The following is a 12,946-nucleotide window of genomic DNA, read 5'->3' on the forward strand; positions in this document are numbered from 1 at the left end:
CGTATGTTTCTATTTCATTTTTCTATTCATCTCGTTCTCCAGCCGTCTCTCTCTTCTCTTCCAGCCAAGCGATGTGACAATCTACACAACACCCCCCCCCCTCCCCTGCATCTGTCTTATTCAGCCTTTGGCGATCTGCCTTTTTGCATTTTTCTCTTGAGCGCCACCCCTTTGCAATTCACACTGACACAATTTCTTGTCACACAGCTTCCCCGAGAAACTTAATCCTCAACTTATATCCTCCTCCAATGTATATATTCTTTCTTCCGCATGCTATTTTGTTGCCCTCTCCCCCAGTAAGCACAGCTGCTGCTGTTGTCTTAATGGCGGAATCAACCTGCTTTGTCCCTCATCTAACGTGGGTCACAGCCGGAGGGGCTCGTTCAAGTGGACCTGAACAGCAGTTCTCTGCCACTGACACACAGTCATAGCCTTTATTTCAATGTTATGGGTGGGAACACTTGGTTAAATACAACACTTAAGGTGCTGTGACCCCTTGGCTGCACCTTTCCCACCCAAAAAAATGTAAGAAATCCAATAGTGGATTCAGAGAATAGATTGTACAAAAGAAAATATGTTATTTGTTGCTGTGGCGTTAATGGCTGTGACTGCAGCCCACACTGTTTCTTAGTTTAAGGTAGAGCTTCACAATTCCTGCTTACAATTGAGATGGCGGTGATTTAGGGTGATTTTTTTTCATGCATGCACACACACACTACACTATTTAAATGAAATTACATTTTTTTATATTATCATTATCAGACTCCACAGCTAGGAGACCTGAGTTCAATTCCACCCTCGGCCATCTCTGTGTGGAGTTTGCATGTTCTCCCCGTGCATGCGTGGGTTTTCTCCGGGTACTCCGGTTTCCTCCCACATTCCAAAAACATGCTAGGTTAATTTGCAACTCCAAATTGTCCATATGTATGAATGTGAGTGTGAATGGTTGTTTGTCTATGTATGTGCCCTGTGATTGGCTGGCCACCAGTCCAGGGTGTACCCGAAGACAGCTGGGATAGGCTCCAGCACCCCCCTCGTGAGGATAAGCAATAGAAAATGAATGAATGAATGATTTATCAGACTCAACTTCCTGCCGTTGTTCAGTTGACAGCAGCAGTTTTTTATAGAAATGAATAAAAAGACTGAAAATAATCTATTAAATCAAAAACATGGTATGTATGTTTATGCCAAAAGAAGAGTCAATGAATGAATGCCATCCCGGATGAGTGATAACCAGCGAGCCCTGCTGGCCAGGGCAGCGGAGTCAGCGCTTCCTGGCCGGCGAAGCTTGCTGGAGGAGAAGTAAGTGTCTGTCGTCAACAACAAGAGTTTTTCATTTTTGTGCAACCCAACTATTTGATGTACATAATGCATCCTTTATCATAACGTCCTTACGCCCGTCCTTGTCCTCCAGTTCCCTTGCTCGACCGTCTGTGCTCGGTCTTCTTGTACCCGGATGAAGGGCTGAAGGCATCGGTGGTCTACGTGTGGCTCAAGATGTTGGGGGGCGCCGGGGGCTCGGCAGCCCACTCCCTGCCCATCACCCTCAGGGACAGGGTGTGCGTCCTGTTGGTACAGACCTTTGCCAATGCCAGCTCCGCCCAGCTTATCAACAATTGCATCGGTGAGAAAATGCTGTTGAATGTTCAAACTTGACATGAAAGCATGTTTTATGTAGGTATATATAAAAAATATGACTACCATAATACCAATAACTGTTATAACAAGCTCTCCCATGCTATTCTGCTTAGGTTATTAAAAATAGAAGCCTTTGGAGCAAGTTTTCTTTTCTTTTGTTATTAGAAATGTAGAATCAGGTTGGCATTTTTCTCTTGAGATGAGAGCATGTTTCTTATAATTAGGCTAGCCAAGTTATACGTCCCGAAAAAGTTGGGAAAAGTATGAAATTGGTCATTAAACTTAAGTTTACCGGGTTTTCATTTGGGGTATCGGAGTCATTTTCAAGGTTGATATAATCAACTTTGGAAGAGTTGAAAAAAATTGCATTATTCAACATTTTTTTAATGTTGTCGTCCTCTGTAAATATTGCTGTGGTGCCAAAACCGGAATATGATTCCAATAAAATTCAGCCTCACAGGGTCAGTGTACTACTTTTAATGTCCTGTATAATGTGTGTCATTGTCCTTCATTAACACCGTATCTTCCATCTCCCAGCTCTGTTGTGGCTCCTGGTGCAGTGGGGAGAGGCGGTGTCAGTTCTTATGAGTAACGCCGATGTTCACTTCATGAGCAGCCAGAAAGAGAACAGCCACATCAACAACAGCCAGCACCAAGAGCAACAGACTCCTGACCACTGCCATCTGCCTCTCATCCTCAAAAAGGTCTCTGTCCAAACATCCTGAGTTTGGCTACGGACAAGCTCTGATCCGGGATTAATGCGTCTTTACAACTCTGGAAAAATATTTTTGCTTCATGTCTGGGAAATCAATGAGTGGATGACGTCTGGTTAGATTAGCTCAGTGATGGGTCGCATGGCGGAACGGCCCGTGACATTAGTATCCTTTTGGAGACCGCAATTGTGTATTCACACAAGCAGATCTGAACATCCGCCATTCGTCTCATCTAATAGACCCAAAAAAGACGAAGCGACAGAGAAAGAAGTTGTAAGATTGAAAATGAAACTATTTTCTATTGGCAGTATTGAACCTCATCTGGTGCTGAGATGAGAAAGGTAGCCCAGTAAACATTCCTAATAAAGTCTTAATAAAGATAGCGGGCAAAATAAATGTCAGGCAGAAGAAATTCTCTTTCAGTTTTAACCCCAATGTTAAAAAATGAAGTTACTGTATAGTTCTGGACTATTCATGTCTTAGCACGGGATGGATTCACCGTATGACGACATGAAGGAGTGTTTCAGGGTGTCAGATGATGGACGACTTCTATACCAAAGCCATCCTTTGTCTTCCCAGTTGCTGCTGAGCGGCGACGAGGCCTTGCACGTGACCAGCGCAAAGTGCATGGCATCTATTCTGGTTCATTCTCCCAGTCTCTACAGCGCTCCTTTCATCAAAGCTGACGTACCAGGTGACATACACGTATCGTTTCCACTGCTCTCATTAATATCACTCTGGATCTTTATACTTCATCCCATCCGGACGCCTCCTTTTGTCTCAATTCATCTCTCCTTTTAGAGTTTCTATTTGACCGTCTGGCGAGTACAAGCAGTGAGGTGCTGCTGTGGGCCATCTACAGCTGCTTGGTGTTACTGGTTGAAGACCAACTGTTTTTCTCCCAGTGTCACTCAGTGTACGGTAAAGGAGCACTGCCTCAGCAGGTTTGCTTTTTTTTCTGTTTGCAGTTTTGCTGGAGGTAAATGCATTGACGGTAAACAAATATGTATCAATCACGCCGTCTCGTGGTTGTACACCGTCTATTATTAGACATAAATGAGCACATTTAAGCAAATGTTACATTTTTTTTTACCCAAATTGAGCATTTTCTAGTGTAAAAATGGCAAAATTAACTGAAATATAAAGAAATATAAGGTATTCAGCCATGTGAAAATATGGTCAGTAGGTGTCAGTATTGTTACTATAATGTTCACTGAGACACACAAGCACCAGACTTGATCGCCGGAACAGCAGGCGTTTATTGCAAGTTTGAATCCCTTGCCCTGGAGCACATTTAAAGCAAGTCGTATTTATGCGTTATTTTTTGTTATTATGCCTACGATATTGGCTAGGTGACTGTAGGTGTGTTACTTTCTGTGCAGAGGGCTCTAATAATTCAAAAAGATGATGATAAATTAATAATGTCCTAAACAGGTTTTTTGTGCTCTAACTACAGAAACAATTAATTAGCAAATAAGGAATTACTACTTTGTACAAATTCACTTATAGCGGTCGTGCCTGGAACCAATTAACCACATTGAACGAGGGATTAGTTTATACAGTATGTCCGTGGCATGGGCACATACAAAAGCAGTCACATGGAAGCTAAATAGCTAACAACAAACATAACTAGTGAGCGGTGTGTGTTACGTACTAGCTTACGTACCCACAGCAGGAAGAGGCGGGATTTAATGTTTGCATTACGTTGGCATGTCGGCGCCCTCCCTTCAAATTGGAAGCAGTCGGTGTGTCCTATCAAATTGATGTTGGAGGGAGGGGTACTGTCATGCATAGTCGTTGTGTGACACAGAATCTGCACATGTGTATTAGGTATAGAATCCCTGGTGCGCAGTCTGAAACAGGCCCTGCAGCTGGCCAACGTGGACGTGCTGAAACAAGGGCTTTTGCTCCTTACCGAGATCTTGGAAAGGTGAGACTGCGACCTACGACTGCTGGTTTTTCTTAAACGATGTATTGTACCTAAAAGCACCACATCCAACACCGTTACGGATGTCATCTCCCGATGTCGGTACATGTACTGAGCATCATGTTTAGCTTCAGCCCAAGCCAGCCAGATGAAGAACAGCCCTCTTGTAAAACGCTGATATACGGTGTGCTGGGAAGTTTAATTAGATTTGAATGAACTCGCCGCTGGCTCACGGGTGGTTGCATATCAGCAGCCAGTAAAACACTGTCAAGACTTTGGAACGTTGACATCATTTTAATTGGATGTTCCTCCCCGCCACAAATAGACAGATGTATCGGGAAGCTTTGTCCTTTACACTGTGTGGCACGGTGCAACGCAGCTTCCAAAATGCTGAACAAGCAAAATATGTAAGTGGAATAGGATCAAAGGACCTGCAGTCAGTGTGTGCTCGCACATAAATTGTCGCATAGGGAAGGAGTTATCACAGTTTTGGGGCTGTGTAACTAACTCCTGTGTATGCACTTCCATGTAGTAAAAGGTAGCCAGGCTGGAGATTTATTGCTACATCTTGGACCAGTGATAAAACACCTACCATATTTGTAATGTCAGAAGTTATTTGTTTATAGTGTGTGTGTGCACTCAAAGACAAATTACAGATGCTGTAGATGAACCGGTTTTGCCACTATTACCCTTTTTCTCTCCCCCCCCCCCCCCAGGCAGCCCCCAAATGTGCGTTTATTCCTCAGTCCACAGGCGTTTATGGCTGTATCACAGACCGTGGTCGCTGGACTGTCCTGCTCCTGCCTGCGAGTGGCCACACAGGCTGCAAACGCCGCCTCCGCCCTCTTTAGGTACAAACAAGTATGACAGATCCACACTGGATCGTGTGTGTACAGTCCCGTCTATCAACTGCACAGAATCTGAGACACAAGCCAAGTCGACTTTATTATATTTCCACCTGTAAATATTTAGTACATATGTTTCTGTCCATGTTAAAACCTGACCAGACTTCACCACCAATCCAGACCTGTCCAGTACCAGGAGTTACAAGAACTGGTAGGAGCCATCACTACCAGATTCAACGAGCTTCCCTTGTACTCTGGTCAACGTCGACGTATTGTGAGTTTCCTTTTTTTTCCGTTTTATTCCCAGGTTTAAGATATATGATATAACCAGTATGATGCCATTAATGTTTATGTAGCTCAACTAGCTGTGACATAGTCTACATGGAGGCCATAGTCGGGATACAGAACATGGACAATAAAATAAAACACAGTAACGACATGGATGGAGATCTTGTTCCTCTGAAGCCATTGTTCCAGACGCCTTCTGAAGGCTGAATGGCCAATATGTTAAAATATCTTACCATATGATTTTAATAGGACAGTTTCAAGGCAATTCAGAGTATGTCTTTAATACTGTATAGTAGGTATTTATCACTGATGAGCGTTAATAATAAAACCATCCTGATATGATTTAAATGCACAACCTAGGTGCTTTTTAAATAAGGTTCGAGAGACAAACCTGATGATTTTTTTCCCTTCTTACTTCACCTCCAGTCTACCTCACTCACCCTGCTTGAAGTATTTATTTTCCATCTTGTTCGATGTCTTCAGGGCAGTCAGAGGAAGTCAGACCACAGCAGCCTGGCCTCCAGGTCAGAAGGATTTCATCTGCAGTCCCTGCTCTGTTTTCAGACTGCTTGCAGGTCAGCCCGGCAAGTCGCATCTTTGTGGAGTCAAATGATTGCTCAGGCTTTGTGGTCTGTGCTTTTATTTATAGTCAGTACCCACGATCTCGAACATTTTTGTAAAGATCCAGCCTATACTAAGCGTGTCTGTGTTAGATTGGCTGAGGACTGTGCATCGGATCCTGTTCTGAAGGAGAACACGTTCACGGCTCCATCAACGCACAGCCGTGACCAGGACTCGCTGGAGTCTCTGTGCCAATGCCTGCTGCGCTGCTGTGACTCCGTCTGGATACCCGGCGTTGTTGTGAGCGCCGGCATACTCGCATAATGCACACATCTGTTTAATCACACTTTCATCGAAACCTCGCTGTCACAAACGCTTAGAGCAAAACACTTGTGAAAATAATACTTTCCCGCATCGTAGCTCGGCTCACTGGGTCTTGATAGGAAATTAATGACCACAGCCGCACATCTTTCCTGTCAACTTAATTATATTCCAGTGTTTACCGTTTTCATTTGGGGTATTTTCCTATTTATACAGAAGATGTGTGAATGTGCACCAAATCCTCAGATATTGCAGACCTTCTACTCAATCCTGTGCTCCCAGTTCACTCTCCTGCCATCTCTCATGCCGGTCTTTGCTACCAAGATGGGTAAGTGGTATTTTTCAGATAATATTCTTAAAGGGGAGAGGGCACTTTTGGGGGATTTTGCCCACCGTTCACAATCCTAAACGTGAAAATTGAAATAAATATGTGTTCATGGTTCACATAAAGATTGGGAATGATGGGCAAAATTCCAAATAATGTGTATTTAGGTCTATTTGTGAATACAAAAATTAAAATACAGCTGTTTGATATGTTTCTACACACCGATATGCGCCCAGGCGTCATGTCACAAATTAAAAGTGGCCTTTTTGGGAACATTGTAACATTTATTCAGCAGGTAAGCTTCATGGTATTTTATTTAAGAAATGACTATTTCAGGGCGGCACGGTGGTCTAGGGGTTAGCGCGCAGACCTCACAGCTAGGAGACCAGGGTTCAATCCCACCCTCGGGCATCTCTGTGTGGAGTTTGCATGTTCTCCCCAGGGTTCAATCCCACCCTCGGGCATCTCTGTGTGGAGTTTGCATGTTCTCCCCGTTCATGCGTGGGTTTTCTCCGGGTACTCCGGTTTCCTCCCACATTCCAAAAACATGCTAGGTTAATTGGCGACTCCAAATTGTCCATAGGTATGAATGTGAGTGTGAATGGTTGTTTGTCTATATGTGCCCTGTGATTGGCTGGCGACCAGTCCAGGGTGTACCCCGCCTTACGCCCGAAGACAGCTGGGATAGGCTCCAGCACCCCCGCGACCCTCGTGAGGAAAAGCGGTAGAAAATGAATGAATGAATGACTATTTCAGCCGCCATAGCTTTAATTTATCTCCTTGTTGGTTGAAACATTGCCTCCTCCTTCTGGCTTCCTCGTCTTCGCTTGTGTTTAGGAGCAGCACCATGGCTCTCCTTTAAAATAAAAAAAAAAAAAGATGATAGCTTGATCATAAATACCAGTAAATGCGACGCGTGCTCCTTGGAGTTTAGATGTTGTCAAATGACAATACAGGAAGGAACACACAACATATGTTCCGTGAAAAACACAAAGATTGTTTGGAGGCAGAATCATCTGGTTTCAGCCGGCATATGCGTTCCTGCTTCTGTTCTCCAACTTTCTTCATTTTACAAAGTACTTTTCTAAACAAACGACTTGTTCAACAGCGGCGACAGCTTTTATGCGCTCTTTTATTATTCATCAGATGTTAGCTGATTTAACATTCAAGACTGAAAAGACGCCGCTATTTTGTCTTAAGCGCGCCCCTCCACGTCTGTGACGGCAATTTGTTTTCTCATTCTGCAATTGGCTTGGGAAAGTATAATATAAATAGCAATGCCTTGCTCATCGTCACCCGTTCATTACTTGCTGCCTCGGGCCTTTTTAATTCTGTTCTTCATCTTTTTTCCTTCCAGCCTCTTCTGGTTTCTACAGGCTGGCTTTGGAACACAAAGGGGTTTTCTGCGTCGGAAGCAGGTACACAGTAACCGGATAACCTGAGGACATGAACATTTACGGAACAGTGGGCTGTCAAAATCTGTGTGTGTGTGATTGTGCTTTCTTTGCCCGTGTGTTATATCGTGGTGTCCTCAGAAAGTCGAGTTGTCCCTTTCCTTCTCTACACGGTGACATAACATTAAGACATAACGCATCTGTGGCTGTGTCTGTTAGCATCGTTCTTCTCAGCAGTGTGTCTGGGGCTGCCGGTTTAGAGCCGTGTGGGTCTGTATTGCAGGGTTTCTGTGGTCTTAAATGCAGTTGCTTTAAACCAGGGGTCTCAAACTCAATTTACTTGGGGGCCACTGGAGCTCGGGTCTGGGTGAGACTTAAAAAAATAAAAAAACGCATTTATTAAAAACAAAAAAATAAAAAAAAACTTCGCTTTGGTTCCAATTTTCTACAAGAAAAGCTCTGATAAAACATTCCACTGTTCTCAAATATCTTACTTTTTATTTTTCTACACAAAATAAGATGAAAAATAAATAAACAAATCAAGAATAAAGAAAACCAATCAATCAGTAATAAATAAATAAATATAATAATAATAATAAAACGGCAAATAATAAAAACTTAAGAAACCACATATAGTTGGTGGGTAGACAAATTATTTTTTTCAGATTATAATTAACAAAGCAATATTAGAGCCCTTGTAGACATGACAAAACACGACTATAGTCACATTTATACTCTTTTTATTTACAACATATTGCGCAACTGCAGGGTCTTGAGACACATGCTAACTCGCAAACTATAGAGCTAGCGACCTAAACGGCAGCCTTCATGTTATTTCCTTTAAACTTAAATAGCCAAAAACTTACCACTTCCACACGGATAGGGAGGATAACTATTAACAGTTATTTAACCTTTAACATAAACATGAATCAAACGTAATAATTTTTTTCTGGGTACATGATACCATACAGCATCCATATCAAACCCAAAAACTGACCACTTCCACACGGATAGGGAGGATAACTATTAACAGTTATTTAACCTTTAACATGAACATTAATCCATTTTTTTTCTGGGTACATGATACCATACAGCATCCATATCAAACTTGTGCGGGCCGCACTAACATTAAACTTTCATATGGCGCGGGCCTCAAACTAGTGCCCTGCGGGCCACATTTGGCCCGCGGGCCGCATGTTTGAGATCCCTGCTTTACACCAACCCGAACGATACCGTACCTCTGTGTTTGGTTGTTCTCTATTTATATAACCCCGCAGTTTTCCTGGCTTCCTTTCCCAAATGTTTTCCAGGAACGCACATTTGAATGCAGCTTGCTGTGATTTCCTCCTCAAAGTCAGCACGTGTCTGCTCTCCCAGTCAAGTCCCGTTTCTGATGCCTGCCAGCAGGGTATGCAGATGCGAGTACACGGTCGCAGCACACACGATGCTAAACGCGCCTCGCCAGAGATGTTATGATCAGTCGGGAGAATCTGTTCTTTGGAGAGCTGTCGCTATAAATCAGAGACTGGAGTTGTCCTTTATTTTGAAGGCCAAAATATATTCATCAATGTCTTAGCTCGTTGACAGTTATTTGATGAAAAGTTGCATCATAACTCCTCGGTTGTTTGCTCTGGCCGTGTTTACAATTCAGTACTGCAAGCATTCCATCCCGCCCTCTTCCTGCATTTTTTAATTTGCCTTTATTAGTCTTGCTTTAAAAACGGTTGGCTCGTGGCCTGGGCTTGTAAAGATTATTTCCCTTACCGCTTGTCTGTTGATTTTATTTGCGTCTTTATTTCTCAAGATCTTATCTTCGTTGAAATATCAACGTGATGTTACCGTCATCGCAGCCTAACATTTGTTGTTTACCCTCATTTGCATAGTAGGTGTCTTTATTGTGATGCTCGCGTCGTCCTCCCACCGAGTCGCTATTCTATTTTTACTACACGCCTCTTCCTGACTCTCACCTTAATGCATTTGGGCGATGGGTGAAAACGCTCAATCATCCGCAGTGAGCTGGTCATCAGACCGTCGCCGGTATGCTTCTGCCGTGCCACAAGCGGGAAGCTAAGGGAAGGGGATGAGGTGACGGAAGGTCAGCGGCAGCCATATTACCCAATTACTCATTATTTATTACTCCTGATCCACTAAGAACCCATTTCATTTTTAATAATCATAATTAATTGGATTCATGTCACGCCTTTCAAGATCCCCACAGCGCTTTACAGTTGTGGTTTTCAGTTCTCGATTCTTCCGGCTGCTTTGAAGATCCTGTAGCAATGAATAATGTACCTTATCATTGTTTGTAATCCCCTCGTGTATTAATGAGGGGTTTAATTACATTATTGAATTTCCCTTATTGTGTGCTATTTTTTACGTTTCTCCTCTGTCATGTCGCACATCATGTAGCTTTCTCACTACCCAAAAACCGAGGCAGCATCCGTCGAGGTTTCGGACATTACGGTTTTACATTAATTACATTTTACATTCCCTGCTAAATTCACAAAGATATGGGTGGGTCTCTCCCCCGGGTGCCGTGTTTGATTTATTTGCCTTGATCAGGAGCAGCATGTTGATTAGTCGCGTTCTTTGCATCTGCCTCTGTTGTAATTCAACCCCCAGATGCGGAGGAAGCGGAGAATCTCCTGCAGTGCAATCTCCCGTCTCTGTGCTGCGGCATCTCGGACTGGCCCGCTCTGCTGTGCCAGTCTCCCGGGCCCCTACTGTGTGATTATAAAGGACCAAGAGCCACGCAGTACTGCCTGGTCATAATACTGCACCTCGCCCTGCAGCAAGGAGACAGGTACATCCACTATATGGAGGGGCAAAGTACACATTATGAATAATGATAAATGCTAATAGTTCAGTACGCTATGATGTATATGTTTATTGAAATAAGCAATTTTTATAACCTTGTCTATCAAAGTGGCAAATCAGCAAGAAAGTCTATAAGCAGTTGAATAATTTCTTGGCTTTGAACTTGAAATTCCCTCGCAGAATAGCCTCAAGCAACGTGAGTGTAAATACAGAATGAATAGAACACGTTGTCCTGGCTTGGTATTTTTATAGGGAAAGAATTTATTATTGCATATTTCAGCAAGGTCTGAAATGTGGTTGGCAACCCCCACCCCCCCACCCCCGCCTCACAGAGTTTTGGAGTGCGAATCTCAGCCGAGACCTCTCTGGTGTTTGAATGTTTTTCTCCTCCTCGCCAGTTTCCTCCCACCAGTGACCGGCGGTGAGGTGCATGGCTGATTTCACACGTACGCCCCCTTCAGGTGTGGCAGGAGTATCACCTTATGACTGAGTTTGGACTAATGACACACACTTACAATAAAGACATTACCAAGCCACTGAAACTGGTTCTCAACCGGTTTGGCCCTCGCGTACTGGCCACAATGTAGAGGTGCGGTGCGCCTGGTTTTGAACATTTCCTGCCGGTAGCTTGTTATTTGTTCTTTGTAATGAGATTATTATTATTATTTGTCACCTATAAAGCAAAGCTTATGTAGCGTATAGTATAATATACTGACCTGCATTGGTATGGTTTTTGCATCTTTAATGTACACACGTTTTATTCGAGAGTTGTATTCATTGGAGGATCACCTTCCGGTAGATTGGAATTTGATTTTTATGCTTCATTTGAAATATCATAACAATCAATCATCCATAATAATAAAAAATAAATAGATTATTTGTGGAGAAAAATACCAAGGTACTGATCGGACCATACTGTAGGTGACCTGAACCGTTGCCCGCCAGTACTGTTATGTACTGCAGAATTATTTTTCCGTCAAGGACAAGAGGTTGATGTGCAGATACTCTTCATGTCACCCATAGCAACATGCAGTTGTCCTTGTAGAATGTCTTCTAATTGTACTGCAACCACGTTTAGTTGTACACAACAATTGACCCCAAGATACCTGAATTATCCTACCAGGGACAGCCATTCACTCCCAAGTTGTCTGTCTTAAAAGCTTAGCTACTGGCTGCAAAACACCCCGATACCCCGATGCTTATTTCATCACAACCTCAGCCAAGAATGGAGAAAAATCTGTTGTACCAATGATGCATGGAGTTTGTATTGTACGAAGGGATTTCACCTAGCCAAGGCTTTACTGTGGCACACAGTACAGCATTTCTCTTACTTTAGAAGTACAATCCAAGAATTACATTCATTTAGATGTTTCTGTGTGTGTGTATTGTGTGTGTGTATTGTGTGTGTGTGTGAACCAGGCTCCTCCCAGACCAGACGGTGTTTTCCAGTGTGGTGTGGCTTTTGCGTTCCGTGCAGGAGGATGGCAGCTCCACCATCCCGACCTGTGTTCTGCGGTCTGCCCTTTACCTGCTGTCGGTGACACAGGACAAGAGCGTCGCACTTGAGGGGGTAACTCGTTTGGCGTAACACACTAAAAACGTATCAAGTTATGGTCACTGTGCTTTAAAAACCGAGCCTTTTAAATTCAGCTTTACATCTTTGACTGAGTGCAGGGATTTTCGAACTGGGGTCCGTAAGATCGGTTCGGAGTTCTTGCAGTAAATTAAGTAATCAAGCTCTAATTGTGCAACCCACTTCATCAATGGATGCAAAGACCACAGCGGCTAAGTTATGCAATATGAGGACCGCTACAGTATATGGAATTTGGCCAAAATGTGTCTTCGGGTTCTTTCAGGTGCTTGACATCATTTTAACATTTGTAACAACATTGTTCTTGTGTTAAATTTGAGCCAATGAAATACGCTTTAAACTGCCGGTTCCAGTCCTTGGTCCCAAGACGTTTGAAAACCCCTGCTGAGCATCCGCCATTTTCTCTTTATAAATCTAGTTTGTATATCTACGTATATAACAGTTTCTTAGACTAAAAATGTCATTTCCCTTGAGGAATATAATGACTATACTACAAGAATGTCTTATGTTGGGAAGATTTCGAACC

General features: G+C 43.1%; 1 protein-coding gene across 3 annotated transcripts in view; it reads left to right on the plus strand.

The window, feature by feature from the left end:
• Positions 1 to 12,946, plus strand: part of LOC131103552 (meiosis inhibitor protein 1-like) — a 38,115-nt gene that overhangs the window by 24,321 nt on the left and 848 nt on the right. Inside the window, exons 12-25 of one of the 3 annotated variants that reach the window (XM_058049898.1) lie at positions 1,415 to 1,624; positions 2,176 to 2,342; positions 2,931 to 3,045; positions 3,153 to 3,272; positions 4,182 to 4,281; positions 4,995 to 5,129; positions 5,286 to 5,397; positions 5,895 to 5,995; positions 6,125 to 6,272; positions 6,510 to 6,621; positions 7,976 to 8,036; positions 9,323 to 9,420; positions 10,635 to 10,815; positions 12,249 to 12,399. In XM_058049898.1, coding sequence (XP_057905881.1) covers positions 1,415 to 1,624; positions 2,176 to 2,342; positions 2,931 to 3,045; positions 3,153 to 3,272; positions 4,182 to 4,281; positions 4,995 to 5,129; positions 5,286 to 5,397; positions 5,895 to 5,995; positions 6,125 to 6,272; positions 6,510 to 6,621; positions 7,976 to 8,036; positions 9,323 to 9,420; positions 10,635 to 10,815; positions 12,249 to 12,399 — 1,811 coding nt within the window. Of the gene's footprint in view, positions 1 to 1,414; positions 1,625 to 2,175; positions 2,343 to 2,930; positions 3,046 to 3,152; positions 3,273 to 4,181; positions 4,282 to 4,994; positions 5,130 to 5,285; positions 5,398 to 5,894; positions 5,996 to 6,124; positions 6,273 to 6,509; positions 6,622 to 7,975; positions 8,037 to 9,322; positions 10,108 to 10,634; positions 10,816 to 11,227; positions 11,291 to 12,248; positions 12,400 to 12,946 lie in introns of those variants that run through there. The other 2 variants (XM_058049899.1, XR_009119623.1) reach the window with 2 other exon arrangements.

The sequence above is a fragment of the Doryrhamphus excisus genome, chromosome 15, assembly GCF_030265055.1.
Source record: "Doryrhamphus excisus isolate RoL2022-K1 chromosome 15, RoL_Dexc_1.0, whole genome shotgun sequence".
Classification (NCBI taxonomy): Eukaryota; Metazoa; Chordata; class Actinopteri; order Syngnathiformes; family Syngnathidae; genus Doryrhamphus; species Doryrhamphus excisus.